We start from the raw sequence: 27968 nt of genomic DNA on the forward strand, positions 1-27968 counted from the left end.
CCTGTTTTACTTTATTGTATAATAAAGTAAAATAAAACATTAAAAATATCAATTTAATTCCAAATTTAAATGCTAAAAAATATTTATTTGAATATATACTTATTTTTGCTTTAGTGTATTTAATTTACTTTTATTTCAAATTCGTTTTTTTTTTTTTTTTTTTTTTTTAACTTTTTTGAGATATTTCTTTTCTCGTATTGAATTTTATTTTTTGAGTTCTACTTATTTTGTTAGCCTGTAACTTTGTTTAGCTTTTTTTTTTTGTTTAGCAGAATTTACCCACTTAATAAATTAAGCGATTCTCTCATCGTTAACATAAGAATACATAATTCGGCGGATTCTTGGGAAACATTATAACATTTTTAATAAGATAGTTACAACTTCTATCGCATAGTTGTATATTTAACGGTTTCCACGGCAGAAAGAAAAACCGTTACAAGGTAAAGTACCAAAGAAACTGTTCCGCTGAAGTAACCATATTGGTTCTGCCTAATGATACATTCCTACTTACGCCTTTCTAGCAGTTGAGCCGAAATGGCGTCAGTGGCGCTGTACGGTAGCCGTTGGTAACGAAAAGACACTGGGACGAGGGCGGACTCAGGGAAGCGGTTTCCGGGTCTCCCTTCCTGGGCTGGGACAGCAGAGAGAGACGAAACGCTCCGGTGGATTAATAGCATTTCAAAGGTACGGACAGGTAAGGTACTGCTCGGTTGTTTGCTGTTATTATGATATATAGATTTTTAACTTTAAACAGTGTAGCGACTAGTCGATGGAACCCTAAGGGAGACAAACCAGACAATCAGTTTGAAGACTAGCTGGCAATATGACACCAGCCGCGGTAGCAACTGTTGCATGCTAAAGTTTGACATGTAACACAGTTTCATCGCTTTTGTAGACCCAACGTCGGTTTATCGAGCAAGTTTTTAAAGAGGAAACTATTTAAGGAACTATTGTGTTTACTTAAGCTGGGTACTGGCAAATTGCAAAGTCATTGTCCCAGTAGCAGATATTTGGAAAACTCTGTGAGTGTCTGACAGACTGGGTGTGGTGGACATCTGACTGTTACAGACACTGAGGCCTTCACACACGTTTCAGACTCCCCCTGGCCAGTGACTAAAGCATTATATTAAATTCTCCTTCATTATTTGACACAGCTGTCCAAATAAACACTTCCCCTTCTTCATGTTTTGAAAAACAGCTGCACTACCCACTGCTTTGAGCTCATTTATTGCCCCATGGCCCAACTGCTGGGAAGCTTGCTACACTTCACCAGGCTTAATCAATTCATAAATAGGCACCATTAAAGAACTTTGCTCCAGATTCCTCTTGTGTACCCTTCCTGACCTCTGCACTTGCTTTCTAACATGCAATTATTCCATGACCTTTGGTTATAAAGCACATTTCCAGAAAAGTAAATTTTGCCTTCAGACATCTTTAACAATAACAGAGGGAAACGATAACACATTCTCATTATGTGTCTGTCTAAGATGTGGCTGAGGGCCACTATTGAAGAATTGTCATCCATCTTTGTTGTGTTTTGGACTTGGTGAAAACATGCATATTTCACTTCCTTTCTTGTTAAGTGGTGAGCACTATGGCAGACTCTGCAAGGTGTAATCTCAAGGCGGCAGCTGCCCCTTACTACAGAAAACAAGTAGGCTTTATGGCCAGCTGGACAGAGATTAATTTGATATTAAAAGAACAACATCTTCCCGTAATGAAAGACGCCCCATGGCTCAAATCAAGCACCTTCACCTTTCTCTGACCTTTCCCCTTCCTCCGACTTTATCTCACTAACACAGTCCAACAGGGATCACGTTTGTTTGAAACTACACAGGGATGTTTCCGATCGTTTTGTACTGCGGTGTGAATGGAAAGGCAAAGCTTCATTCACACCAGCAGAGCCAAATGGACTGTGGGTACTGCTGATGTGAAACTGCAGGATACTTTTCAATTAAGCTGGACTTGTGTCAAAATGTGATTTTTGTTTTTACATAATGTGAATTTTTTTGCAATAATGTCTTTTTGAAATGTCCTAAAAAAAGATCAATTTGGATAGTAAAACAGAACAAAAATAAACAGGAGAACACAGTTTTAGCAGTTTCTACACTGCCAAACACACTGATGTAAAGTTAAACAGACACATTTTTGAAGATAATAAGTTGACCCAGTAATGTTGTCTTGTTACCAAAACAAATAAGCAAATGATATCAATGTGGATTGCCACATTAATACAAACATTTTGTTTATATGTTTTTAAAGTAACCTATACCTTTCCTTATTTTCTGGCAATTAACTAATCATTTGATTCAGGTGTGTTGACTCAGGGTGATATCTAAAACCTTCAGGACACCGGCCCTTGAGGTCTGGAGTCCCCCATCCCTGACTTTTAAAAACATTATTATTAAGAATGCCTCAAGTTTCAAATATTGAGGGCATATGTTTAATTTACCCATGTTATCCATAAGCTTAGGCTTATCTGGATGAGGTTTTTGTTTTATTCTTGCATTTATTAAGATATTCTTTATTTTGTGTTGCTGAAACCCAGAATAAACCCTGTTTCTTCAGTTTGTTTTATATGTACAGCTAGTTAGAAACTTGCCTTGAATACACAGCATGACTTTACACCACCATTTGTATGAAATAGAAGCAAACCTTTTGAGTGTGAAAAATTAAGCCTTAAACCTGCAGCATTGCTAAATGCCAGCAGGCCTGTTAGTTTCCCTTGATTGTAGTTGGCTGTCAAAAAGACTTCCGATAAACATCAGTCCTACAGTAGTCTGTGGGAAAATGGGCCTAAGTAAACAGAGAGAATTTTAATTTTGATGATTTTAAGTGTCAGAAAGGAGGATTAGCCTTGCAATTTTCAAGCTATTAGCCAATTAACTTCCAGTTTCAAAACATCAAAGCTTCCTAACAGGACTTCGTGACTTTATGTTGCTGGCATTACAGGAGTTGCGTCCATCTTTTATACCACAGGTGTCAAACTCCAGGCCTCGAGGGCCGGTGTCCTGCAAGTTTTAGATGTGTCCTTGATTTAACACAGCTGATTTAAATGGCTAAATTACCTCCAGTTCAGGCCCGGTAATGAACCAATCATTTGATTCAGGTGTGTTGACCCAGGGTGAGATCTAAAACCTACAGGACACCGGCCACCAAGGCCTGTGGCTGTAATTATACTCCGCTGCAGATGGAGATGAAAAATTACAACAGTTCTAAATGAACCCAAACATCTTTTTCTACATGATGTTTTTATGCATATGATGTATAGAAACAGATCTTTGATTGGCTAATATTGGCTGAGTATATTGTAAGACAACCATAGAGAAGATTAGTGCTTTCTGATGTTGGAGAAAGTAGTTTTGCAGTGTGATGAAATGAGCATGGAAAAGAACAGGTTATATTACCTCCACCTTTAACTGTGCACCAGTGTACAGCAGCTGTGAGTATTATAAAGATAATATTTTGTTACTGAATGGCTCCCACTTGTTTTCAGTAATTTCCTATGTTGCCCTCATTGTCATAAATCATCCTAAGCTTTAAACTCTGTGTGTGTTATGAACAGTCCTGGTGGTTTGCCTGTGGTCGAAAGGCTTTCTTATTCCGCCAATTGTGGCTTTTTTTCCTCTCTGTGGGCTCATATTTTTAAGTGTTTCCAAAACCACAGCTTAAAAGCCTGTGTCATGTCTTTATTACACCACTTTGGCCCACCATTCCTACCTTCAGACCCCTAAGGGCTGCTTAATTACAGTCAAGCCCCCTTCTCTGTGTGTTGTATTGTCTACGTGTGGAGGTCTTTTGCCAAACATCACTTTATTATGCTCAGCTGCTCTGGGGTCCTGTTGCTTTGATCAGTTGCCAGTAATTTACCATTTTTGTACTTATGCCACTGACTTCATAAAGTCTTCACATTGTTAAATCATTGTTTCATCTTTTTCAATAAGTTCAGAGAGGCCTTAATCCAAGAAGAGCAAGTCTGCAGACCTTTGACACTGCCTGTCAAGGAAGGTGAATAGTTCTTCTAGCATTGCTGGTCCTTCGTGGCTTCACTCCAGCCAATAAATCAACTGTAAATGCATTACATGCCAACAACTTTGGCTTTCTAAGGTGGCATTTTTCCCTTTTGGCCCTAACTGTTTAATCTCCCCCATGTCTGCCCCACTGATGCCAGTGTGTATGTGTATGTAAGCAGCTCAGCAGCCTGGCCGATTAAATGGCCATTATTAAGAGCGTATTATTGAAGTGTGCCTCCCGCCTGTCTGTCCTGTAGTGTTGTCTTTGAGAGATTACAACTGAGATATTGGACCAGTTTAATTAATCTGCTGCTGGTCTAATGCTGGTTCCCACAGAGCCTGAAGAAGAATAACACTTAGAGTGTGTGTATGTGTGCAACACAACTGAATGCACTTGTGTGGGCTGCTGCTTTAACTCAGATACTCATTAACTGTAAAAACACATTAATAACTGCCTTTGTTGTGTTTTTAGGCCTGAAACAAATGATTTTGTAGGTCATGAGTTGTGACCATAGAGTGTAACCATGGTGTCACCCACCCGGTGTTTAGTGTGTGTAGTGTCTATTGGGATTTGCTCAACCTTCCTCAAACTGTGGGTGATGTGTACATACTCCAAACATGGCAGCACTGTGCCAGCAATATTTATGTTTCCACAATGTGCTGGCTGGCCTGTCATGCAGTTTCTGAGACTAAAACCTTAGTAAAAGTGGTTAGCTCTCAGTAGCCTTCTTAGGGGGAAAAAAGGGCGCTGATATTCTAACACTACCAGTCTTGGTCAGAAAGCTGCATTCACTGACTTTGATGCTTTGCGCCACTATGAGGGTAACATTTCTAAATTCTTGAATATATTGCTACTCTTTCAGGATGTATGGCTGCTGATTGGCTGTCTATTAAATTTTCCTGTCCTCCTAATGTATTCAAATTTCTGAAACATTTTTAATTTTTAACAGTACTTGCAAAAATAACAAGAAGCAGGTTTTCTGTTTCCAAATTCTTCACTCTGTATTTAGCGGTGACTTGAGCAAAATTCTGTCATGGATTTGATTATTATAACCACTTATTTAATTTTGTGTTTATTCATCCAGTGCAGCCAGAGTAGCTCTGATCCACCAGGGCTTGGCCAATGGGAGATTGTGGTTTGCCCTCTGTGTCTGAAAGAGTAGATCCTTGGGAACTAAAAAGTGTAGGTTGGAATCTTTGAATCTTTAGCTTGTTCCAGTCATCCTTTCTCATTCCAAAGCATTACGTGATGCAATTATATTAGAGAGTGTATTCATCTCACCTTTGTGTGAGTACACATGGTGTCTTTTAATGTTGGTGCCTTGAGTCATTGGTCATGTTTTTATTAGTGTCCTAATTGAGACCCACAAAGTCTGTGTAAAGATGTTGGAGGGTCGGCGGCAGCATAAGTCTTTGGTTTATCATCTCATTCTGTGCTTTAACAGAATTACCTTTCTTTATGGCCCAGAAATTAAACTAACAGAAACTAGGCTGCATAGATGGGTTGGATTGGTATCTGGGAACTGGAGGCTGGATTCAGGTTTCTGGTTCTTTATAGTGCAATTCAAGCAATTTCAGAGCAGTGGTATGACAGCAGGGAGGAGGCTGTTGTCATCAGGGAGTGCTATTGTTGAGTGCTTGGTTGTCGACAATGTTTATGTAGATGGCACTCATCCAATTAACATCCACATGAATCCAGGGACTCAAGGTTTCCGTGGAGATTGCTTTAAAGTTGATAAATTTAAGGACAAGGCCTCATATGGTCTCTGATCACTTGGATTGCCCCTTTACCTTAATTCAGCACTGCTCCATTCTAAATGGTTTGAGTCTCCCCCTTACTGTCCTGCATGCGGTTGGTCTTAAAATGTCTTCAGGGTTCAGGCACGTGTTTCCCCTTCTCTGTAAGCCCAGCTGCCCTATATAGGAAAGGCTTCAGGAACGAAAGGGATAAACAGCCATTGTTCTCCTTGTGTGCTTGGTGAAACCACCCTGTCAGCAGGACAGATCGCTGCCCACTTTGATCTAGATACAGACTACTCCCAACTACCATCTAATACATTTAACAACGTGAAATGGTTCCCCAGGTGACCACAAATGTGTTTGTCAAATGCCACGGTCAAATCGGGTTCCCATGCCACGTCTTTCCACTGGCAAAGATTACATAACCAGAGTGCATCTCCGTTTGGCAACACACGGAAGCCTGCCTCTTTCTAATGCTTATCACACTCCACCTGTCAAGTCCCAGTGTGTTGGTGATAAAATGGAGCCTGTTCTTCCTGCTCAGTCATTATGTAGCGAATTTATCAAATGAGGCTGTTGCTCTGTCGTCTGCTCAGAGTCATAGGGAGAGCCAGGAGCAATGAGCAGGCAATACTGTAACAGCTTAATGAGAGTCTGGGAAGTTGTGCAGATTTGATAACCTCTGCAGTGAGAGTGATAGTGTTAACAATGGTGTGGACATCTGCATCTGAACTAGGTCTACATGTTTTGGTCTTTTTGCAAAGATATAAGGTTTAAATGTAGCATTTTTCTAATTGTATAAAAATAAATTGTCAAATATCAAAGTTTTTGCTGTTGCTACAGGGTTTTTTTTTGCCACCTTTCTTTGTAGCTTTCTGAGGTTATTAGGATCCCACAAATCAATGTGACAGCACAGCTCTAAAACCTCGAAAACATCAATTAATTATTTTATTCAAAAAGTTGTTTCAGTTGCTTTCCACAAAATAATGTTTTTAAATTTATATCAGTATTTTAAACTAAATGATTACATTTATGATTTGGTTGATTTAATTTTTTTTTTGTTTTACATTTTGTTTTTCATAATCAAATGGGTGTTTTTTCAGCTGTGCAGCATAAATCCAGTATAAATATGTCACTTATTTTATGGTGGTTTAACAAATATCAGTGTTTTTTAAGGCTTAAACTTGAACAACTGATTTAACTATAAGGGTGTAAGTCACAACAGCAATAAAATTTTAAAACATAAGGAAACACAAAGGCCTCGTTGAGCTTATAGGCTACTCAAAATGTTATTATTAATTTGCTGGATACAACTTTTACAGAGTGAAAAGTTGTGTGTGTGTGTGTACATATATGTATCGCTCAACTGAATAGATGCATAAAAGTTATCAGAATTATTACAATGGGTCGCAGCAGGACATGTCATTTACCACTCTCTTTTTTTCCCCCTCCTACAGGCTTGACAGACATCACATAAACAGTAGCGATGTCTCAGTCTGGAGAGAAAGGAAAGGTGAGTAAACGTCAGAAATTTCCTCACATCACAGTTTAGATTAAACTATGACAGATTTTTGGTGGGTGGTTTTCTAATAAGGATCTGGTGATTAAGGGCCATGGTACTTGTAATCTCTAACACACACGCCTTCACAAGCATCCACAGAGGATATCCTGTTTAAATGCAACTGTTTCATGGCTTGGCTTTATTGTGTTTAAAGTTTCTCAGTGATATGTATCATCATCAATCTCTCTCTTATACACTTCAACTGTACACCTAGACTTCATAAAATGATGAGGCAGGAGTTGTTTAGAGGATTTATCAGATGAAAGAAATAAGCAGAAAAATGTCATGTAACATACTTATACTATGCTATCACCTAAATGCAAAACATCACATATACTTCTGACTAGTTTGCAGCTTATTTTTTGTAGTTTCTGATCCTATTTGTTTTTCTTGTGCTACAGTTTCCAGATGCCGCAGGTTATGTAGGGTTTGCTAACCTGCCTAACCAAGTGCACCGGAAATCAGTGAAAAAAGGGTTTGAATTTACCCTCATGGTTGTAGGTGAGTGGTCGAGTGCTCAAGTTTCAAAGTGGGCATACCAGAAAAAGTTTGAAGTACTCCATATGTTTTCTCTTGAAAGTACAGATTTATAGTTTAGTCTCTATTTTTCAGGGGAGTCTGGTTTGGGCAAATCCACATTGATAAACAGCCTGTTTCTCACTGATCTCTACCCTGAACGTTACATCCCTGGTGCTGCAGGTATGTCCACACACTCCCATACATGCACATACACACACACACACACACTCATGCACACTTTAATATTAAAAAAGGCCTACTGCAATGTCTCCAGCAAAGTGTTATTTCAAGTGGAATGCTGAGAATGCTGCAGTCTCAAAATGTGACCCTCCCCTACTTATGACTTGACTTAGATTAGGACTTGGGCTCTAGCTTGAAAACAATTATCCAGGCCCTCACAGTTCAGAAAACACATATCTCTCTTATATGGCAAAACCGACGGTTTGGGGCAAATCTGGTGTCATTTTTCTTATGATTTGTTTTAACAGAGAAGATTGAGAGGACAGTGCAGATTGAGGCATCAACAGTGGAGATCGAAGAAAGGGGAGTGAAGCTTCGTCTCACTGTAGTTGACACTCCTGGATACGGCGATGCCATCAACAGCCAGGACTGGTGTGTTTTTGTTATGGTTTTTTTTGTTGTTGTGGGGGAGTTAGAACAACTTGAGACGTGTGCAGCATGATCTCCTATCCTCCCCACCTGTCCCCGATGCGCCTTTTTTTCCAAGTTTTGTCTCAGGCTCCTTATTTCTTACCTCTCCTCCCCCTGCATTCTCCGTGTCTCCTATTATGTGTGTATGCGTCTGTAATGTGTCGGTATGTGTGCTTACTTGTGGGGCGTCCTACTGTCAACGTGGGCTCTCTGTCCAGGATACGTTTCCTGTTAATTGTGCTGGCATAGCTGTATTTCTACATTCTTGGGTCCTCTTCATAACAACTCCACACTTAATAAAAGGAAACGTTTCTTCACTTACCTTTCATTTCTTTCTGCAAAATTTGTGTGGCACTTTTTTAGCATTTAGATTACGAATATTAAATGGTAGGTAAATGAAACCAAATTTTAAGAGCTATTTAGAAATTAAAGACGAAGAGTAAATTTCAGACAACAGTTTAGACCAGCCGTCCCCTACCTTTTTTGCGACACGGACTGGTTTATGTCCGACAGTATTTTCACGGACTGGCCTTTAAGGTGTCGCGGATAAATACAACAAAATAAAACCAGTACTGGTACCGATAAAAAAAAAAAATAACGATCAAAAACCCTGAAAACCATAAATTTCACAACTCTCACATCCTGGTACCAAACGACTCACGTGCCGGTCCGGGGGTTGGGGACCGCTAGTTTAGACTACTGAACTGAGAGAAGGTAAAAGTTAAAACTGATGGAATAGTATGATTTAAAGATTAACGTTATGTATGTTTGGTTGCTTTGTTTAACACTGATAGAAATAGAAATGATGTTCATTCTACAAGTTGATTTTCATATTTGACTGTTTGGCTAGAAGATATAAAACTGCACCCGTCAGCTACATTTTTTATCTTATGAGTCAGAAACAGATGGTGTGAAAATGGCTGCTTTCCTTCTTTCCTTTTTTAAAAAGTAACACTGCTGTTGTTAGGGAGGTTGAGATGGTGTGCCAATTACAGCAACAAAACTTTTCATTTTAAGTTGATTCCATTGAATTTCCAGCTCTTACAGGGACATAGACCCTTTCAACTGGAAATGACCCATTCATTCAGTCATAAACCAGGAGGATTTATAATATCAGTGATCTATTGCCTGACATGTAAAACTACACTTGAAAGGGTTTTTGTGGGAGTTAAAGCAGGTTTCTGAAGATCTATATCATCCCGTGTGTTTGATTCAGTGGAAGTATGTCCTGGCCTTATTCTGAGAAACTATTTCTTCACTTTGACCCTTCTAACCTAATGACAGGTGTTTTACAGCTCTAACCTGCTTTTTGTGTATGAGAAAATCTAACTTGGAGTGAAAATAAGTTGTGTATTAAAACTTACAAATTCCTTACTGGTGCCGATAAATGTTTTTTGGGGGGACGGGATATTCTGTATTTGATTTCAGTTTTAAGACCATCATCCAGTACATCGACAATCAATTTGAACGATACCTCCATGATGAGAGTGGGCTGAATCGAAGACACATAGTGGACAACAGAGTGCATTGCTGCTTCTACTTCATTTCTCCGTTTGGACATGGGTAAGTAAGCACAGACACAACACTAAAGGCACCAGAAATGAGCTGACTTGTACTTAACACACTACTTTTAATCATGTTTGGTGGTTCTAAAGCAGAACTTCCTTAATTTGGGTATTTCAAAGCTACACAACGCTTGCTGTTTATGACATCTTTAGCATTAGCGTTTTTTATTAACTTGAGTTCCTTTTACACATTTCAGTTCTGCTTTGTTTCTCAGTACTGTCATATGCTGTGAAAGGCAGTTATTCCTTGTCCAATTTTATCATTTTTGTCATTTCAAAACAGTTTTTCACTGTGTCCTAATTGCCCTCTTTGTTCTTCCTTCTTTCCCAGTCTAAAACCACTGGATGTGGAGTTTATGAAGGCCATCCACAGCAAAGTCAATATAGTCCCAGTCATTGCCAAGGCTGACACACTGACTCTGAAGGAGAGGGATCGCCTGAAGAGGAGGGTGGGTTTGATTTTACACCCACAGACACATAATTTCAATCCTAAGATGTCTGTTTTCTGGTATATACACCACATGTAATCATCTTTATTCAAATACTACCACAAAGCCCAAATGCCACTTACTAAAGACACTGTTAATCCAATTAGCGGATATATGTGTACTCCATTAGAAAGTGGCTTATAATCGTAGAATGGAACAAAACAGTATTGTATAGCTTATCTGTCTATAATGGCAGCTTAGCATGTCACACCTCTTTGCGTTCGTGTGAGACTGCACTTTTGCACTTCTCCCTGTGATTGCGCTGATGAACGGCTTTAAGTTTTTGCGTTTCTGATGAAATCACCAGTTTCAAAGTAAACGGAGGGACAAACCAAGAAAGGAAACAGTAGAAGGGATGGACTGAGGAAAGTTTGTTGTATATAATTTAGATGAAGCACATTTCATCCAGTTTCAACACGTCCCAGATACTTCCTCTTGGACCTGACCCAAGTGTCTGCCTGCCTGCCTGCACGCTTCTCAGCTTCCTGCTGTCCACAGGGGAAGGACATTGTAGTACCGCTCATCACACACACTTCACAGCAGTGTGTTCAGCTGATAACGTCTTGCTTAAGATGATTTAGTAGGATTTTCCTCGTCTTTCCTTGTCTTATTTCCTTTTTTATATCTGTGAGACAACTTGAGTATTCCTTATTTCTGTGCTTTTTGTCTCAATTCAGAGAACATTGGAACTAGTTGGTTGATAATATGTCCTTTTCTCTGTTTTTATATAATTAATTGATTTTAATGTAAAAATGTTGCCTCAGACTGAGAAGTTACATCAGAAATTCTTTTTGAACTTTAGCACTTTTTGTATTTGAAATGATTAAGTGAGAAAAAGACCCACTCTTTGCAGCCTGGTAAAAAAGCATATTGTGCCTCAGTTGCTAATAACTTTTTTTCTGTCAGCCCTCTTTAATTGAAAGTCAGCCTGTCTCCTCACCTTCCCCGGATGCCCAGACCTCCCACCTGCTTCTCATTCAGGTCTCGGAGCCGGTGGTCTGGCAGGCGTCAGGCTGATCGGCTGACCGGAGTCCAGCTCTGCTTTGTTCTCCCAAACAGCCAATCTGTTTTGTTAGAATCCTGGGCTGTTAAATTTCTTGAAATCACCGATGCAGTATCTTAGCAAATTGCAGGTTACAGTTGGTCATTCAGGACATTTCTTCTTGTACTTGCTGAGACAGCAGGATTTAACAGTGGGCGCACATGAAAACTCAGTAACTGCACTTAACTGCAACTCAAACCTCAAGTCTGTTCCTTTGGCAGTTAAGATTAAAAATACCATGTCTCCTGCCACTGCTGACCCCCACCTCAAGCTGAAGGAAACCCCCAAGCTTTTTGGCTTTTTGCTCCAGCTGCCAGCCTTCAGCAGGTCAGCTGTCTTTATCAGAGTTTTGGCTCAACTTTTGTTTAATTTTGTGTGTATTTTTCCCCATTTACTATAAAAGTTTAGCCAGGAGAAGTGAAGTGAGAAATAATAAGGGACAAGGAACTCTAAGGAAATACTGTAACAGTATCACTCTGATCTGACCTCCTTTCAGTTAAACTTTCAGTTTGTTCTCATGCTCTGCTAAGTGTTCCCTTAACAAACAATTCCGACTGTACAATGAGCAGCAATTAGCTGCAGAGTTTAACAAAACTGTCAAACTCACGCATACCCACACCCAATAAGATCTATAACATCTAAAGCGATGAAGAAAACAGGAAATGTAGAGGACTAGTCAGCTAATCCCGTGTGGCTCTCCAAATGATGTTCCTCCCCGTTTTCTCAAAAAGGTCTTTCCTACCATTAGACCACACATTCTGAACATTATTAATACTAGTCTTTTGTCTGGTCAAGTATCTAAGGAGCTTAAGCATGCAGTCATACATCCTTTACTTAAGAAACCAGGCTTAGACAGTTCAGTCATGTAAAATTTTAGACACATTCCCTTTCACACTTCCCTTTCTTAGTAAGATCCTGGAAAGGATTGTTTATACTCAGTTGATTGACTATTTGAATGACTCTCAATTGTCGGAAATCTTTCAGTCCGGCTTTAAGCCATTTCACAGTACGGAGACAGCCCTCGTAAAAGTTATGAATGACGTTCTGATAGCGACAGACCTAAATATGCAGTGCTGGTCTTCTTGGACATGACCGCTGCATTCGACACAGTGGATCACGATTTGCTGATCTCCCGCTTACAGCACTGTGTGGGAATTTCTGGTTCAGCACTGTTGTGGTTAAAATCTTATCTCTCAAACAGGACCTCTTGTGTTAAGTTGGGGTCGGCTTCATCTTCTGTGGCCCCTCTGCTTTGGGGTGTGCCACAGGGATCTATTCTTGGGCCATTATTGTTTGCACTGTATCTTTTGCCTCTTGGCGCGATATTTCAAAAACATAGTGTCATTCCATCTACATGCAGATGGCTGCCAGCTTTATTTACCTTTTAGTCATCCTGATAGTCTCTCAAGTCGACCTCTGCTTGACTGCCTTAGTGATGTTAAAGCATGGATGGCAAAAAACTTTACATTTTAATGATCGTGAGACGGAAGCGATCTTATTTGGCCCAAATCGTTTTTCTGATGCCCCAGATGTTGATCTTGCCGCTTTGACTTCCATTTAAAGAGTTTGATCACAAATCTCGGAGTAAAAATTGATTCTGCACTTACCTTTGATGGTCACGTAAACGGGTTGGTAAAATCAGCATTCTATCACCTCAGACGTTTATCGAAGGTTAAGCCCTTTCTTTCCAAGCGTGACTTGGAAAGTGTTAATCATGCCTTTATTACTTCATGTTTAGATTATTGCAATTCTCTTTTAATAGGGGTTGGGCAGGGCACTTTGTCACGCTTGCAACTAGTGCAAAATACGATTTTTAACTGGCAGAAGGAAATTCGACCACGTCACTCCGGTTTTGGCCTCTCTACATTGGCTTCCAATTGAATTTAGAATCTGTTTTAAAGTCCTTTTATTGTTTTTTAAATCTATAAATGGTCTGGCACCTGTTTATTTGTCTGATTTGTTGAGGCCCATGTCCCCATTCGTTTGCTTCAGTCAGCTGAGCAGCTGTTGCTTTCAGTCCCTAAGTCACGGCTGAAACTTAGAGGAGACTGACCGTTCTCTGTTGCAGCTCCAATGCTTTGGAATAACCTCTTCTCCATATTAGACAAGCTACATCAGTGCCAGTTTTTAAGTCCAGATTAAAAACCTATTTTTATTCCCTGGCTTTTAACTCTGTGGGTAACTGATATTTTCAGAAATTTTATTGCTATGTCTGTTTTTTGCTATTTTATTACTATATTTATATTTGTATTGTACAGCACTTTGGTCTACCAGGTGTGTTTTTAAAGTCCTATATAAATAAACGACGACGATGATGATGAGCTATCTTCCCTACATTTAAAAATGGCACCATGTGGCTCTTAGGAATGTATATTATTTGTACTGACTCTTGTTTGTTTACAATCTGGGCATGTACAACTTTTATCTCCGTCTTTGTATAAATGACTAAACTGCTGTGGCGGTTCTATGTGGGTTTTGTGTATTTCATATATACAAGGATGCCCTACTTTGATGATTGCAAAGCTGCACTTTTTAGTGTCAGTATTACAATCTTTGGTCTTTAAATAAAAAAAAAATAATACATATTACAACACAGCTGAAGTTGAACAGAATTGTACTGATTTAACTGTTGAAGTAAAAAGATGAACCAGTGAACAAGAGACTCCTTTTCGAAAGTGGAAGCACATAAAGTCTACTGCTGCTTTCCAGCATTTTGAGTTACATTAAAATGAATCATATACTGGGTGAGATCAAGAACTTCCACATCTTTGCCCATAAAAAACAAAAACCATACCTGATTTCAATGTGGGCTCTATGCACTTCGATGTTGCCTCCTTTTGTACCATCTTCAGCTCCCAGCGCATCTGCTTTCAGATGCTCAACCTGTTTATTTTCCCTGAAAGTCCTACTTGGTGGTGGGATCATTGCCATCAAAGTGAGTTCAGATTGACACAGGACTTGATGTTTACTCTGTACAAGTTTGGCAGTTCTGGTGAAATTGCAAACGTTCTTTTTCAAAAAGTCAAAGGGACAGTAAAATGGTCCAAAATTGTTCAAAATGAAATTGGGCAGCAGAACTTTTCATCACTCTTTACATAGGAAATTATGTTGGAATGAAAATGATGGCTGACTAATTTACAATGAATTCAGGATATTTCACATATCTGACCCAGTAATCTGTTTTTTTTGCATGTTTAGAAGTTTGACGTGCCATGGTAATGCCCATTAATCTCTATTACGTGTCTCTCGGGAAAATGGACGGGAGTATTTGTTGGGTTGATCAGATAAGTTCAAGTGGCTCTTAGGTATACGTGCCTGACTCCTGCTGTACAGTCCTGTACAGTACGGCACCAAGGCCTTCCTTTGAGGTCAGAGCACTATCAGCCAAGAACCTGCCAGAAAGCTGAATGCTGGAGAATGATTGATAACCTCCAGTGTTTCTCCCACACAATTTATTAGTTTGTTTTTTGCAGAGCAGTTTCTCACCGCTCGGAGAATTTGTTTCCCCTCCCTCAAAGGCTTGTACAGTCCTTTCCCCTATTATTAGTGGGAAACAGCTTGTATAGAACAATATAAATTTCCTGCAATGTGTCAAGACTGTTCCACTGACAAGACACAAGTAGCACAGCTCAGGCTCAAAGAACAAATTGAACAAGCGTTCACCGGAACCACTCGTCATTTTCCTGCGTTTTAACCAGTTCTTCCCTTCCTGGCAGTGCTTCCCCCACCAGCCTGTTATTTTCTCGCCCTTCATCTTTGTGTCCTCTTTTTTTCTTTTTCTTTTTTCTTTTTTTTTTACGCTTGCTCTAATGCCAATTTCCTTCACCAGAGTCATCGTGGTCTCTAGCTCATAACTTGCCCTGAGGAGGGTATATTGAGGGTCTGATCCTCTCAGTCTGGGTCCCTAAAGTCATATCCTGTGTGGAGATTTAGTCTGAAAGTGCTTTACTGGTTGTTTTCTGTTTGAGTGAAGAGGATGGTACACAGCTGGTTTAAAGTGGAATCCAGATGAGCAAAAAAAGAGTAAAGACCTTCATTCTTATCTAAAAAAAAATAGAGTGCATATTTCTATTTTTTCCCTTCTGTAGCTACAACACTAAAATTGACTGATTTCAACAACCACCTTTTTTATATAAAATTGAGGAAGAGAGGAAGCTTAAAAGACTAATACAAATCCAAGATTTATGTGAATGTAACTAAAAACTGGGCCAGCTGCTTGCACTGACGAATTACCTCTCTCAAGCAAATTACGAGTCGCTCTGTGTTGTGTTCATGCTTTGATTAAACACTGCCCAGAACAAAGGGAAAACATCTAAGATCCCAGTCTGTGATTTTTGGAAGTGATCAGCATATTTAAAGTGTGAGGAATTTGCACTAAAAGGTAAAAGAGTGGCTAAGGATGCCTTTGCTATAGGCAAAGGCGTAAGAAAGTTGTATTAAACTGATTGTGACTGTGTGAGCTTTCTTTCCTTTTGTGTAAAGACTAAAGTCAGAGGTCAGTGAAGGCCAGAGAACCCAGCTCCTCCGCTGTTCTCGCGCAAGCCTGTAGATCGCAAACAATACCTCAGCCTCTTTTTCATGTCTTCCTCGTCTCCTCTTCTTTCTTGTCCTTATCTTTCTGTTTGCCCTTGTCTCAGTTCGCACAGCATTTTATTACTTACTACCATGTCCCCAACTCCTCCGCCATACTCCTACTTTGTGAATAAGCTCTCCACTAGTGCACGTTACCAGTGTCGACACAGTCGGTAATAATAATGACTGTTTTTATTTGCATCACTATTAATATATTTTTTTTAAAGTGACAGAAACCAGACACAGAAACCCGATTAAATAAACATTGAGAACAAAATAGTTGACTGAAAAGGCTGAAGCTGCAGCTTTTTGCACCGATTCTTTTTGCAAAACCTGTAAAACTAAATGTCACCAAAATAAAGGCCAAAGAAAATAAAACATTAAAAAATGAATTATTGAATAAATTCAATACAAAAATGTATGTTTCATATATAGTGACCATACCTAACTTGTTCACCTCCTTTTTTATTTGCGTTAAACCTTTCTCTCAAATTTTAATCGTTTGAACCAAGTTTAGTTAAATGGCAAAATCAAAACATGATTAGTAGTCAGATATGTTACTCTAGGAAAGCATATTTTTGAGGTAATTATACGCACCTGAATAATGATATGTAGTTATGGGAGTTTCCTGATGAAAAGTGTAAATGTAAAGTAAGGGATTACTATTGCAAAAAAGCTAATTTGATTACTGTTACTTTCCCGTAAGCACGCTGCGTTACTAAAATCGTTTTGGGGTTTTTTTTTGCGAGAGTGTCTCATGACAATGACGTAAGCCAGTGTGACATTCGTGGCAACAGCTGTGTGCAGATCAACAATGGATAATATATCGAGTGCGGGAGAGCATATGACCATGCAGCGTTTAAGGCGTGGAAGTACTGACCTTACTTTGAGTTTGATTCCGTAAAAAGTGACAAAAACATTAGCATCCGCTGTTCACTGTGTGGGAAGAAAACTTATTTTTACAGCAAAAAAACCCCCTAAACTTACGAGCAAGCACCAACAGTACGCTGCCACGGGAATGTGAAACTCCCAGATCCTTCCACTGACCGCTACGACACACCTGCACCAGGGCAAACCTCCGCCTGCCTCACTTCTGCTATACAGGTGAAAATAGAGCAACAGGACCACTGAGTCTTTGATTTTATTTATTTTCTGCTGTATTTTACTTGCATCTATTTGAAAGAGTGAGTATAAACACAAAAACAAATTTCTTCCAGTCAGAGAATGTTGCATATAATTTAATGTTTGCTTGATGCATAAAGTTAAAAGATTAAAACTGATAAAACAAGTTTCAAAAAGAGACTTTTTCATTTCATTACATTTTATATGATGAATTATGCAGAAAAAGTAGAATTGGGCTGAAAGATCTATTGCTTTATTACCTATTCAGGTTGTAAATCATTTTTTTTAAAAAGTAACTAAATACTAATTACTTATTTTCAAAAGTAAAGTAACGGGATTACTTTTTGGGGGAAGTAATCAGGAATTAGTTACGGAAGTAATCAGTAATTAGTTACTGATTACTAATAAGTAATTGATTACTATTCAGTAACTGATTAGTAATCAGTAATTAGTTACTGATTACTTTTTTCAAGTAACCAACACTGGTGCAGGCTTAGACTGGTACCTTATCAGTGAGATTATGGGGTGATTGCAAGTTCCTTGTGTCAGGCCCTGATCAGCTTGTGCTTGATCATTTTCCTTCCAGTGTTTCAAACAGGGTGATATATTTATTTTTATGCCCTCCTTTGGTCATTGTGCCAGGGAACGTTTCCCATCTCCAAAGATTTTAAAATAATAAATAGGCCTTTTGTCTCATGGAACACACAACTCTGTTACACACGATTAATTGCTTTTAAGTGAAGAAAGTGTGGGTCAACTGTAGCGTTACAAATCTGAAAAGATCATTTCTGGACTTTGGCTTACTGCTGATGAGTCACTTGAAGCTGTTGAGTCCCTTTTAATTAGCAAATAAAGTCACAAAACTTGGTTTGTGGTTGTGGCTGTCCTCTTCTAAATCTCACATAAATACAAGATTACGTGAATGGCTCAATTGTATCTCTCTGTATGCTCTTTGATCAAAGGAAATGTGGGTGGTCTTAACTGTACTAATGCTTAGCCCAGACAATAGGAGTGTGGGTGGCTGTGTATTTGTGTGTTCATTATTACTCATACGATACCTTCGTGGTACTATGATTGTAGGACTTCCTTTGTACTTTACATCAGTACCATTCAAATCTGGACCAACAAAATATTTCTAGATAGTGTTTCTGTGTGTTGTGGTGTTCTACTGTTGCTGCTGTGTGTCACAATTAGTTTTGTACTTTTAAGGGAACTTTCTGGGGGATTTAGTCTGTAGATTGTCTGGTCACAATGGCCTTTTTAACCTGTCCTGTTGTTGTTCTTTTACTTTAGTGAATCACTGACCTCCTTGAGCTACAAGGCTCCATGCACGTAACATACAAGCTCTGTTCCTGCTACTAACGCCAGATTATACCAGTTGAACACAGTATGTTAGCACTTAGGTGTGTGTGTGTGTGTGTGTGTGTGTGTGTGTGTGTGTGTGTGTGTGTGTGTGCGTGTGTGTGTGTTTGGTTAGATGGCTGGTATGAGATCTAAATCCCCCTCCGACCCCCTCAGATCAGGTATTGTTGGGGCTCCTTCACCCCCTCAGACTCCCTGCAGGCAGGAGAGAGCCGGTTAGCTGAAAGGCGTTTCCTTGCAAGACAAAAGTGTTCGGCCTCATGTGTCTTGAGGTTGTATTTGGAAGCTAAATAGTAGGAGGTTTATATGTGAAGGTATGTGAAATGTGTTTTCTGGAATTTTATTTACAAAGATACGAGTTCAGTACTCTCTAACAAGTGTCAATATTTGTTGACATATTTCATTAAAAGCCACGTGCTTTGATTTTGTGAGAGAGAATTAGAAGTCTTGTTATGAGTTTGGAAAAGTCTTAAGGGGTCATACCTTTCTAGACAGCTTTTTGACCATTTTTATCATGGTGTTGTTTAACAGTACTGTCCCTTTTATTCTTTGTAAGGCTATATTGCTGCTTGCTCATATTTCTCCTTTTTTGTCACGCAGAATATAGGAATCCATCATCAGACCCATCAGTACTCTATTTTTCAGGAGATTTACTGTGACTTGAAACACATTAACAGAAAATGTGTTTTTGACCATAATATTTGTTTATCCAGTGTGAAAATCCAGCTATAGCTCATCTTTTAACGCATTTACTGATTACATTTTCATTTGCTAGAAATAAAAATAAATGCCCTTTTTATATTTTTAATTAAAAAAATATATATTTTAAAGTCTTTGCTTCAAGCATCTCTTATATAAGGTTGTAACGTATTAAGCAAATTTGTATAGTGGCACCAGTATTCAAAGATGGTGAATGCTTGCCAAATAACAATGCATTGACAATTTTCACCTTGGTTCTAACATTTTTTTACCATTAAAATGAACCGCTAAATACCAATGCCAGTATTAGTTCCAGTTGACCTTTGAAAACCTTTTACAGTACTCCTATATTAGCTCTTGCCTTCAGAAAAGTAAAAATTAAACATTAAAGTAAGTGCATGGCTTTATAAGGTGTAGAGCAAGCAGTAGTTTACACACAGTTGGACCTACTGGAGTCTTACAAGAGGCACACTGTGGATTTTCCTTTAATAATGTCTTCAGCCTTGGAAAAAAGGGACCCCTGTCCTTTAATCTCATAACAAGCAGCGACCCTCCATGTGGGTCAGTCTTAACAAATCTGTTCGGTTTCTCTCAGTCTCTAATGAAGAAATTGGAATAGTGCATCATAAGGTTTAAGGAGTTTCTGGTATAAAAGAAGGTCTGAAAGCTGCTCGGATGTCCTGCTTCTACTGGCAGGGATGCATTGTTTTATTCCCGTAGCTCCCTTGAAGAAGCTGGCATGCATCTTTAAGGTTACATAAACCTTATTGAAAGTGCTCTTGGTCTGGTCTTTAGTCTTACGATTCTTACTTGGTCACGGTTGATTGGAATTGAAATGCAGTTTTTTTTTTATCCTTTTTGGCTTTCTGTAATGTTATTCTTCTATGTCTGCATTGTTGAGTTCCCAAGAGTACTTTGCGCCATGTTTCTCCTTCCAAGTATTGTTCCATGCCACAGTTTGACTTTATTGGATACAAATCAGACCAAACCAAGAGACTCAGCTCTATCCTCAGCAATCACACGAAAAAAGCCTTTAATAGTTGGGAGTGTTTGCTTGTGCATGCAGTCACCTGTTGAATGTCAGTACTACAGTGATCACCACAATCCCCTTTTTTTGTTTCTGTGTTCTTTTCTTTGGCTGGTGTTTGTTTCCTTCCAGTGATGTTTGTTCATAGCTTGGCAGGTGTTTGAGTCATTCATATTCTTTTTTTGCTTAGCTTATGGGAATGAACAAATCCTGAAAATATTTTTCCCTCGGCAGGTTAAGAGATGAATGTGGAATCCCTCTAATGATGGGTTTGCATCTTGTTTCTTTATGATTGGAGGTCTTGGCTCAACCTGCTTTGCAGTTGAAAAAGTGCTTAGTCACATCTCCCACCACTACACCCTGTGTAATTATATCTATGTATAGACCTGCGGGTATGCTATATTTGGGCTGCACATAACTGTTACAGTATATTTCATACTCCTATTTCAAGAACTGAGTGATACCAGCTTTTCTCTGTAAATACATGTCTGGCATGACTCACCTGCCGTTTGTCCCATTTCTAACCTTCAAACCTAACAGTACCATTTCATATCATACCCTCACACTGGACTCAGAGCTGCCCAGCATGATGGAGTCTTTCTACAAACATCACTTCATATTCTGTGATGTAAGCCAGAGATGTAAACCGATAAATTGTTGGCTTCCTTTTCTAATTAATGCTCAGGCAGAGTCTGGAGTTGAATTGTTTGTCTGCCGCTCCGACAGCTTCGAACAAACCACTAAAGCCAATCATAACAGTGGGGTGGGAGTGTGTGGCGTATTATGGCCTGACATGATGGTCATAAAGTTAACTTGGTTCCCACTGCCAATATCCCCGTGCCAACTAAAACACTCAATTACGAGAAGGAGAGGCTGGTGTAGCGTTGGGGATTAAGGCCTACATTGTGTACAGTAAATCGGCAGGAGACAACAGGTATTTGGAGCGAGTGATGGTTTTGAAATCGCATGATCCATTAGCGGTCTTGATTATAGGTCTCAGCCTGTGCTAAGCACACGTTACAGAACAGAATAATTCAGGTAAACAGCCATTTAGGATTAACAAGGTCTGGAAACAGATGATGGCAGACAACAGATTTGTGTTTGCGCAATGACTGAAGCAGTTTTGTAGATATTTATTTGTACTTTGCATTTGTAAAAAAAAAACTGTTATTCTGTTTTTATCAGTTCTTCAGTTCATTTTTTTGTTTCATTTCTTTCTGTTTTATCACATATCACATCTGCATTTGTGTCTAATCTAATCTACTTGTTTTACAGGATTTGTTTGTTTCATTTTTTTTCCTGTCATTGTGTCACACATGTTTATTTTCCCACTGAGTGCATAGTTTCCCAAAATTCTGTCTGTGCTACCTCACCAGAGTGATGTTTATCGAGCCTCCGTGTAGAACGTCCCTGTAAATCTGGTGTTTGAGTACGTGAGGGAGAAACTGAGGCTCTAGCCTGGTGTCACAGTCTCCTCTCGGTCCTGCAAAGCCTGTTTGTTTTTAGATCTGGCCCACAACAATACCCGACTCTCCGCCGTGCACACACTATCTCACATACACTGCGTTCAGAGCTCACTGAGAAAACAAGCGACAGCCATAACAAGGACTTAAACAGGAGCTGCACTCCGTAGGAATAGCTGCACTCACTTCCCAGGCTGCTGGCTGACTCACCACCATCCTATTATACACTATAGTACTTGAAAGTCCCCAAAAAGTCAGGAAAACAGCGCTTGACATTTTTTGGCACCATTACACAAGATTGCATTGTCGTTTTTAAAATTCTCCTCTCGGGAACACAAAAACAAAATGCAGCTTTGATGTTTACAATAATAAATACTGACATCTGTCCCAGCGGTAGCAGAGAAGAAAGCTCCTTTGTTTCAGCTTGTTTCTTCACCGGTCAGAGAAGAAATAAAGGAGGGCGAGATCTTTGTTTCGGACTCTTTGGAAGTTTGACGCGCACACAGGCTATTTTTTTTTTCACCTGTCTAACCTTTCTGTTTCAACTCCTTCTCCTCCACAGGGGTCTTTAATTAAATGTGTTGCTGCAACAACAGGTGCTCACTCACACCCTCCTATTACTCAGTAGAGCTTCCTTACTTTCTGTTTATGGGACAGCGGCTGTTATTTTCTACATATAATTCACAGTTTACAGTGAATGTACTGTGAACCAGTGCACCATTTTAGGACTGGAGAGGTGCTTTAAGAGCAGATCCTCTGTCAGCTCATTCTAAAAAGAGCATCCGCATAAAGATTGAAATATTTTTCTTTCCTTTTTTCATAATCCCGCTGACAGACAGCCTGAAAAACAAGTTGACATTGGTCTTTCCAGAGAAAATGTGTTTGGATGAACAGTACCTATATGCCGAGCTGGAATGGTCTGCTGCAGTTATCAGCTGTATTGATGTTGTTTTAGTTTATTTTGTTTTAGTTAGGATATATGATTAGAGTTTTTAATAAAAATGAAATGGTCCTCATAGGTAGCAACAATGTGAACATTTTACTGTTTAAATGAGATGACATCTGGCTTTCTGGACTGCTGCAGTACCCTGTTGGTAAAGGTCAAGCTGACCCGTCTTGTAGTATTTGCAGTGGCACATTTGTTGGGCTCGAGTTGAGATTCCCATCACAGTGGGAGAGTTCAGGATCACAGTGACGCCACAGCATGGCCTCTTCTTTCAGTTTCTCTCGTTTCCACTTCTCAGATCCTGGATGAGATTGCAGAACAAGGGATAAAAATTTATCAGCTACCTGATGCCGACTCTGACGAGGACGAGGAGTTCAAGGAGCAGACTAGAGTCCTGAAGGTGAGAGAGGGGCACTCAGCTAATGCCGGCTGTTCCCATAGGAGGTCCGCCATTTCCCTCTGCTGGTTCAGTGATACACCATTCTCTTCCCATTCATCTTTGCTTCCCTTCACTGGAACTGCTCCTCGCTGATACCTTTCTTTTCCACATATCCTTTCCTCTGCCTTTGGGTGTCCACTAACATTTGACTTCCTTTCCCAGGCAAGCATTCCCTTTGCTGTCATTGGCTCCAACCAGCTTATCGAAGTGAAGGGGAAGAAGATCCGTGGTCGTCTGTACCCCTGGGGTGTAGTAGAGGTGGAGAATCCTGAGCACAATGACTTCCTGAAGTTGCGCACCATGCTTGTGTGAGTATCTTTGGTTATAATTTGAAAAGTAAAGTCTTATAAAATCTAACCAGAACTTTTGCCCTGTTAAGCTTGTCGCTGCCAGAGATGAAGTTAAAATCTGAGCTCTGCTGCCTTCTAGTGTTTGAAGACGTGATTGGTGTCTGTCTGTTGCAGGACCCACATGCAAGACCTCCAAGAGGTAACTCAGGATCTGCATTATGAGAACTTCCGCTCAGAAAGGCTGAAGAGAGCGGGCAGGTGGGATCGTGTTTGATATAGCAAAGCACACGTTAGTTATTCCTGTTTCTTTCAAGGAGAATAATATTAATCACTTCATTTGTCCTGCAGAGCTGTGGATGAGGAGGTGTTGGATAAGGACCAGATCCTGCTACAGAAGGAGGCAGAGGTAAAAACACACGGAGCAGATTTGTGTATTTGAGCAATAAAAGTGAATAGCCGTACACACAGACCTCCGCAGTCTGAAATAGATTAAAAAAAAATACTAACCCGTGGCGCTTTTTCACTTTACTCATTTAAGGCACAGACTCGTGAATAATTTAGCAAATACTTACATTTCAGTCTTACATCATTACAAGTATATATACAAATTTTCATTTTCTTTGCAAACTACATAGAAACCTGTTCAGTTTTAAAGAGAAATAATCTGACCTGTAAACTTTTGGTTTGAGGTTTATGTGGAATACTGTAATGTTGTTATGGCTGCTTATTATCACCAAAGACTGTACTCGTTTAACTTATAATTTTAAAAGGGACATTGAAGGGACATGTATTCATTTCTTTGGTAAATAATTTAAGACCCCAATTTTAATACGCATTGTACCCTACTGGATTTCTTTAAATTTAAATCTATACAAATATATATATAGTCATTATGTAATAGAGTAATGATTAACAGCACCTACATTTTAAACAAATTTAAAATGAAAAATAAAGTTTTACATAAAATTTAACAGTACTCAACCCACAGTTCACGCATGTCAAAAACATCTTCATCTTTACCAGAATGAATCTGTTAAGTTGTAGGTCTGTGATATTTAAGGACGTTATTTCCAATTCCTTACAGTGTGTTTAGTGCTGACTCAACAAAAATCGAAAGAATTAGGATTTATAATCTTATTTTTTAAACATATAGAGGTTAATAATCATTGACTTTTTTGTACAATAAGTAAATGAAACTTTATTCATGCATACAAAAAGGATTTCTATCATTGTTCTTTTTTCTTTTTTTGTTAAAGTAACAGAACTACACAGATGAAAAGCATAAATAAAAAGCATAAAGTAGCTTGATTTCCCAGTGAAATCATGATGTCTGTGAGCCATAAATCTGTAAATGTAGAAAGGCTCAGTTGATCGTTTCATCTTGAAAACAGTTCAGTAGAATATTTCAGGGTGAAAAATGGCTGACATGGTGTTCAGACAACACACGAGGATTTGATGACTCAAGTAGGTCAACTCTGGCACTCGGTGTATAGTCAGGTATAAATGCAGAATCACACTGAGCCTGCAGCACTGTAACATAACGTGCTTTCAAAGGTCATGACCAAAGTTTTAGAAGCTGCAAATGCAAACCAGGAAAGCAGCCTGTTTTTCTGTCTGGTTGTATGTTGGAACGCAAAAACATTCTTATTTTCACTCGATATGCATTGTTAACCTTATGGGCCGCTGAGCCTGCATGTCATCAGGTCATTACCTGTTTCCTGATTGCCTTTGATTGGCCTTTTTCTGTTACTGCAGCAGGGCACCATAGTGAGCAGGTGGGGTGCGATCAGAGCTGTTTGTAAACAATGTCTCCAAGCAGGATATGCCATCACTTCCTGCCTGGGTGTTTTTTATGGTGGGAACAACCTCAGTAACGTTAGGAACCGAAGCCACAAAGCCAGAGGGATCGTTTGTTTGGCTGATTTGTTTAGATGTCGTGAGAGGTTTCGCTGGGAGGAAATATCACAATGACCTGTGATACTCCCTAGATTCCTAAAAGGTCCCAGAGTAAATGAATAAGTAATTGTTATTTACTTGAGAGGTTCTTAGAAATAGTTGTGTACTGAGAACTGATTAATGAGTTCCAAGTTGTCACATTCAATGATCGGATAATGCACCGAATTCAATGTGCAGTAATGTCAAATTTGTCTTTCTTAAATTTTCAGGCAAATTCAGCAAATAGCTCAATACATTCTTAAGGTTAGGGTTAAATATACATTTTCTGACACTTAAGGGTTTATTTTCCTTACAGTCAGAGCTGGAGTAGAGTTAACAGCCCACAGGAGGCTTAAACTAGACTTTCTAAGTGGGTAATTCAGTTGCAGCAAGATGCCATCTTCCCTTGTTTTAGACAGCATAATACTATACAGTAGCAGACTTTTCAGCCTCTTAGTTCTGTAGAAACAACCATATTTCACCTACTGAGAGAAAAAATAATCTGGCTTGAACTGCTTGAAGTTCTGTGCTCTGCCACAAGAGGGCGAGAGATATTAACAGGAGAGCTGCTGTTTAATAAGAACACCTGTGATCCTTCTGTAGTGCATCCTCACTGTTAGTTTTAAATACTGGCTTTGTTTTAGTGCTTTTTACTCTTTAATATTTACCATGTAGCAATTATTCATTTATTAGTTTGCATTGGTTTTATGCTTTATTTATTTTTAAGCTTTTTGACATTATAGCTGATATAAATACTCTCTATTTGACTAAATGGTGACTAAACAAACACTTTTTTTTCTTGTGTAAACAAAATGTTATTCTGTAAGCTGTTTCAGATGGCAGTTAGTTGGTTGCTTTAGCCTAGTTAAATACTGAGTGAATTATACTGTTGTCAGATGAGAAAGTCCTCCAATTTCTTAAGCTTAAAACAATTAAAATATTTTATTATTAAAGAGAAAAAAGGCTTATTTTTTCTTTTCTGTTAATACGTGAATATTTTCTGGGTATGTGCGAAGTAGGAGAAGTACTCTTTGAAGCAGACATTAGGTCTTGAAGTCACACATTACATTTCGCCACAAGCTAATATTCTAAGAAAGGCTGACTGAATCAGCAGATATGTGTGTATTTTAACCCCAGACCACGACCTTCTGATAAGTTTATATCGATAGTTTGGTTGCCTAAATCTGACCAAACTAAATGAAACATACTGATGTGAAAGTGGTCACTGCTTGAAAAAAAACTTCAATGGGGTTTTATTTTCATCTTCTTTCTCTTTCTGTAGCTGAGACGCATGCAGGAGATGATCGCGCAGATGCAGGCACAGATGAAGATGAAGTCGGACGACTAAAAGGGTCGGAGGTGAAGGGAAGCACTGTGACCCAAGCCACCAGCACACACGTACACATAAAGCATACACACACACGCATACACTTAGTTGTCCAGCCCTGCCACTCTGCAGACCCACCAGGAGCCAGTTTCCAGAACCACATCATCTACGTGCACACCACCACCTCTTCTTCTTCTTCCCTCCATTCTTCCATCCATCGGCTGTTTGGCAGCTCTGTCTCTTCAAGACTCCACATTCAAACTAGTCTCCTTGTGGGAGCGGGTAAAAAAAGAAACAAGTTATGACGACGATGTTTGAATACTGGCTGATTATCATTTATCTGCTATTTAGCCTTCTTAGTTGATATCCTCAGCGTTGACAGTGACAGCGGTACCGAGTGGATTTACCGTCACACACGTGTTTACATAATATACAAACTGTGAGTTTCACCTCACAGGTCAAAACTTTACAATGCATTATTTTCCATTTATTCTGCTATTGGGTTTGAACTCATTCACTTAAAGGTACAAATAGTTTGCTTCTCGTTTTTTCTGTTGGTTACTCATCACTTACCCATCACCTTCACCTCTGAATAACCATTAGTGCCTGTTTGCTTCAGCCTGATAACGCAATAATTATAAATATTACCACAGAGATAGATACATGTGGTAAACCATGATGAGGAAAACTCTTAAATCTGGTTTTCCTAAATGTGTTAGACTAGAAGCTTTATTGTATAACCAACAGCTAAAACTAATGCAAACCCTCCAGGCTTTAGAATTTCTTAGTTTGTTTTTTTTTTTTTTTTAATTTATCTGTAATACCTGGTTTTAATGTGCCAAACTATAACTTCAGACTGAAAACTAATCAGTCAGTACTGTAAGTTACAATGTTCCCATGTTTGTCTCGGTGACATCATTTCATGTATAAAACAGTCAGCCTGTACTCTACATGTGCAGCTTTTCAACTTACTTTATTCACTCATTTCAGTTTAAATATGTAACTGTGCTGTGTGTAAACTCCCTCCAGCCCACTGTGAACAGCAGACCTTAACATTTCCCCAGCACTGCCGTTTAATCGTGCTTTCACTCATGTGCCATTATTTCTTATTAATGTGTCAGTTGAGACTTTGTAGATGTCGACATGTTTTGTATTTCCTGTCTCAAATAAAATTTGTTAAGAGAACAAAAGTTGACATTTGCTCATT

General features: G+C 39.1%; 1 protein-coding gene across 2 annotated transcripts; it reads left to right on the forward strand.

The window, feature by feature from the left end:
- Positions 1–521: 521 nt before the first annotated feature.
- Positions 522–27945, forward strand: zgc:63587 (septin-2). Of its 2 annotated transcripts, none has more exons than XM_035907274.2 (12): positions 522–694; positions 7211–7266; positions 7716–7815; positions 7927–8013; positions 8322–8445; positions 9913–10047; positions 10381–10498; positions 23069–23170; positions 23372–23517; positions 23674–23757; positions 23848–23905; positions 26717–27945. In XM_035907274.2, the coding sequence occupies exons 2-12, from the start codon at positions 7240–7242 to the stop codon at positions 26780–26782; spliced, it is 1047 nt and encodes a 348-aa protein (XP_035763167.1). In that variant the 5' UTR covers positions 522–694; positions 7211–7239; the 3' UTR covers positions 26783–27945. The 2 variants fall into 2 exon arrangements, with proteins under 2 accessions (XP_035763167.1, XP_087705387.1); XM_087849261.1 differs by having other exon boundaries at positions 522–684.
- The last annotated feature ends 23 nt before the right edge of the window (positions 27946–27968 follow it).

Source organism: Neolamprologus brichardi, chromosome 12 (assembly GCF_056152115.1).
Source record: "Neolamprologus brichardi isolate AB-2024 chromosome 12, ASM5615211v1, whole genome shotgun sequence".
Classification (NCBI taxonomy): Eukaryota; Metazoa; Chordata; class Actinopteri; order Cichliformes; family Cichlidae; genus Neolamprologus; species Neolamprologus brichardi.

Coding starts and splice junctions, on each gene's coding strand:
- zgc:63587 (XM_035907274.2), top strand. CDS start 7,240: ATGTCTCAGTCTGGAGAGAAAGGAAAG. Junction 7,267..7,715: donor AGTCTGGAGAGAAAGGAAAG/GTGAGTAAACGT, acceptor CTTGTGCTACAG/TTTCCAGATGCCGCAGGTTA. Junction 10,048..10,380: donor ATTTCTCCGTTTGGACATGG/GTAAGTAAGCAC, acceptor CTTCTTTCCCAG/TCTAAAACCACTGGATGTGG.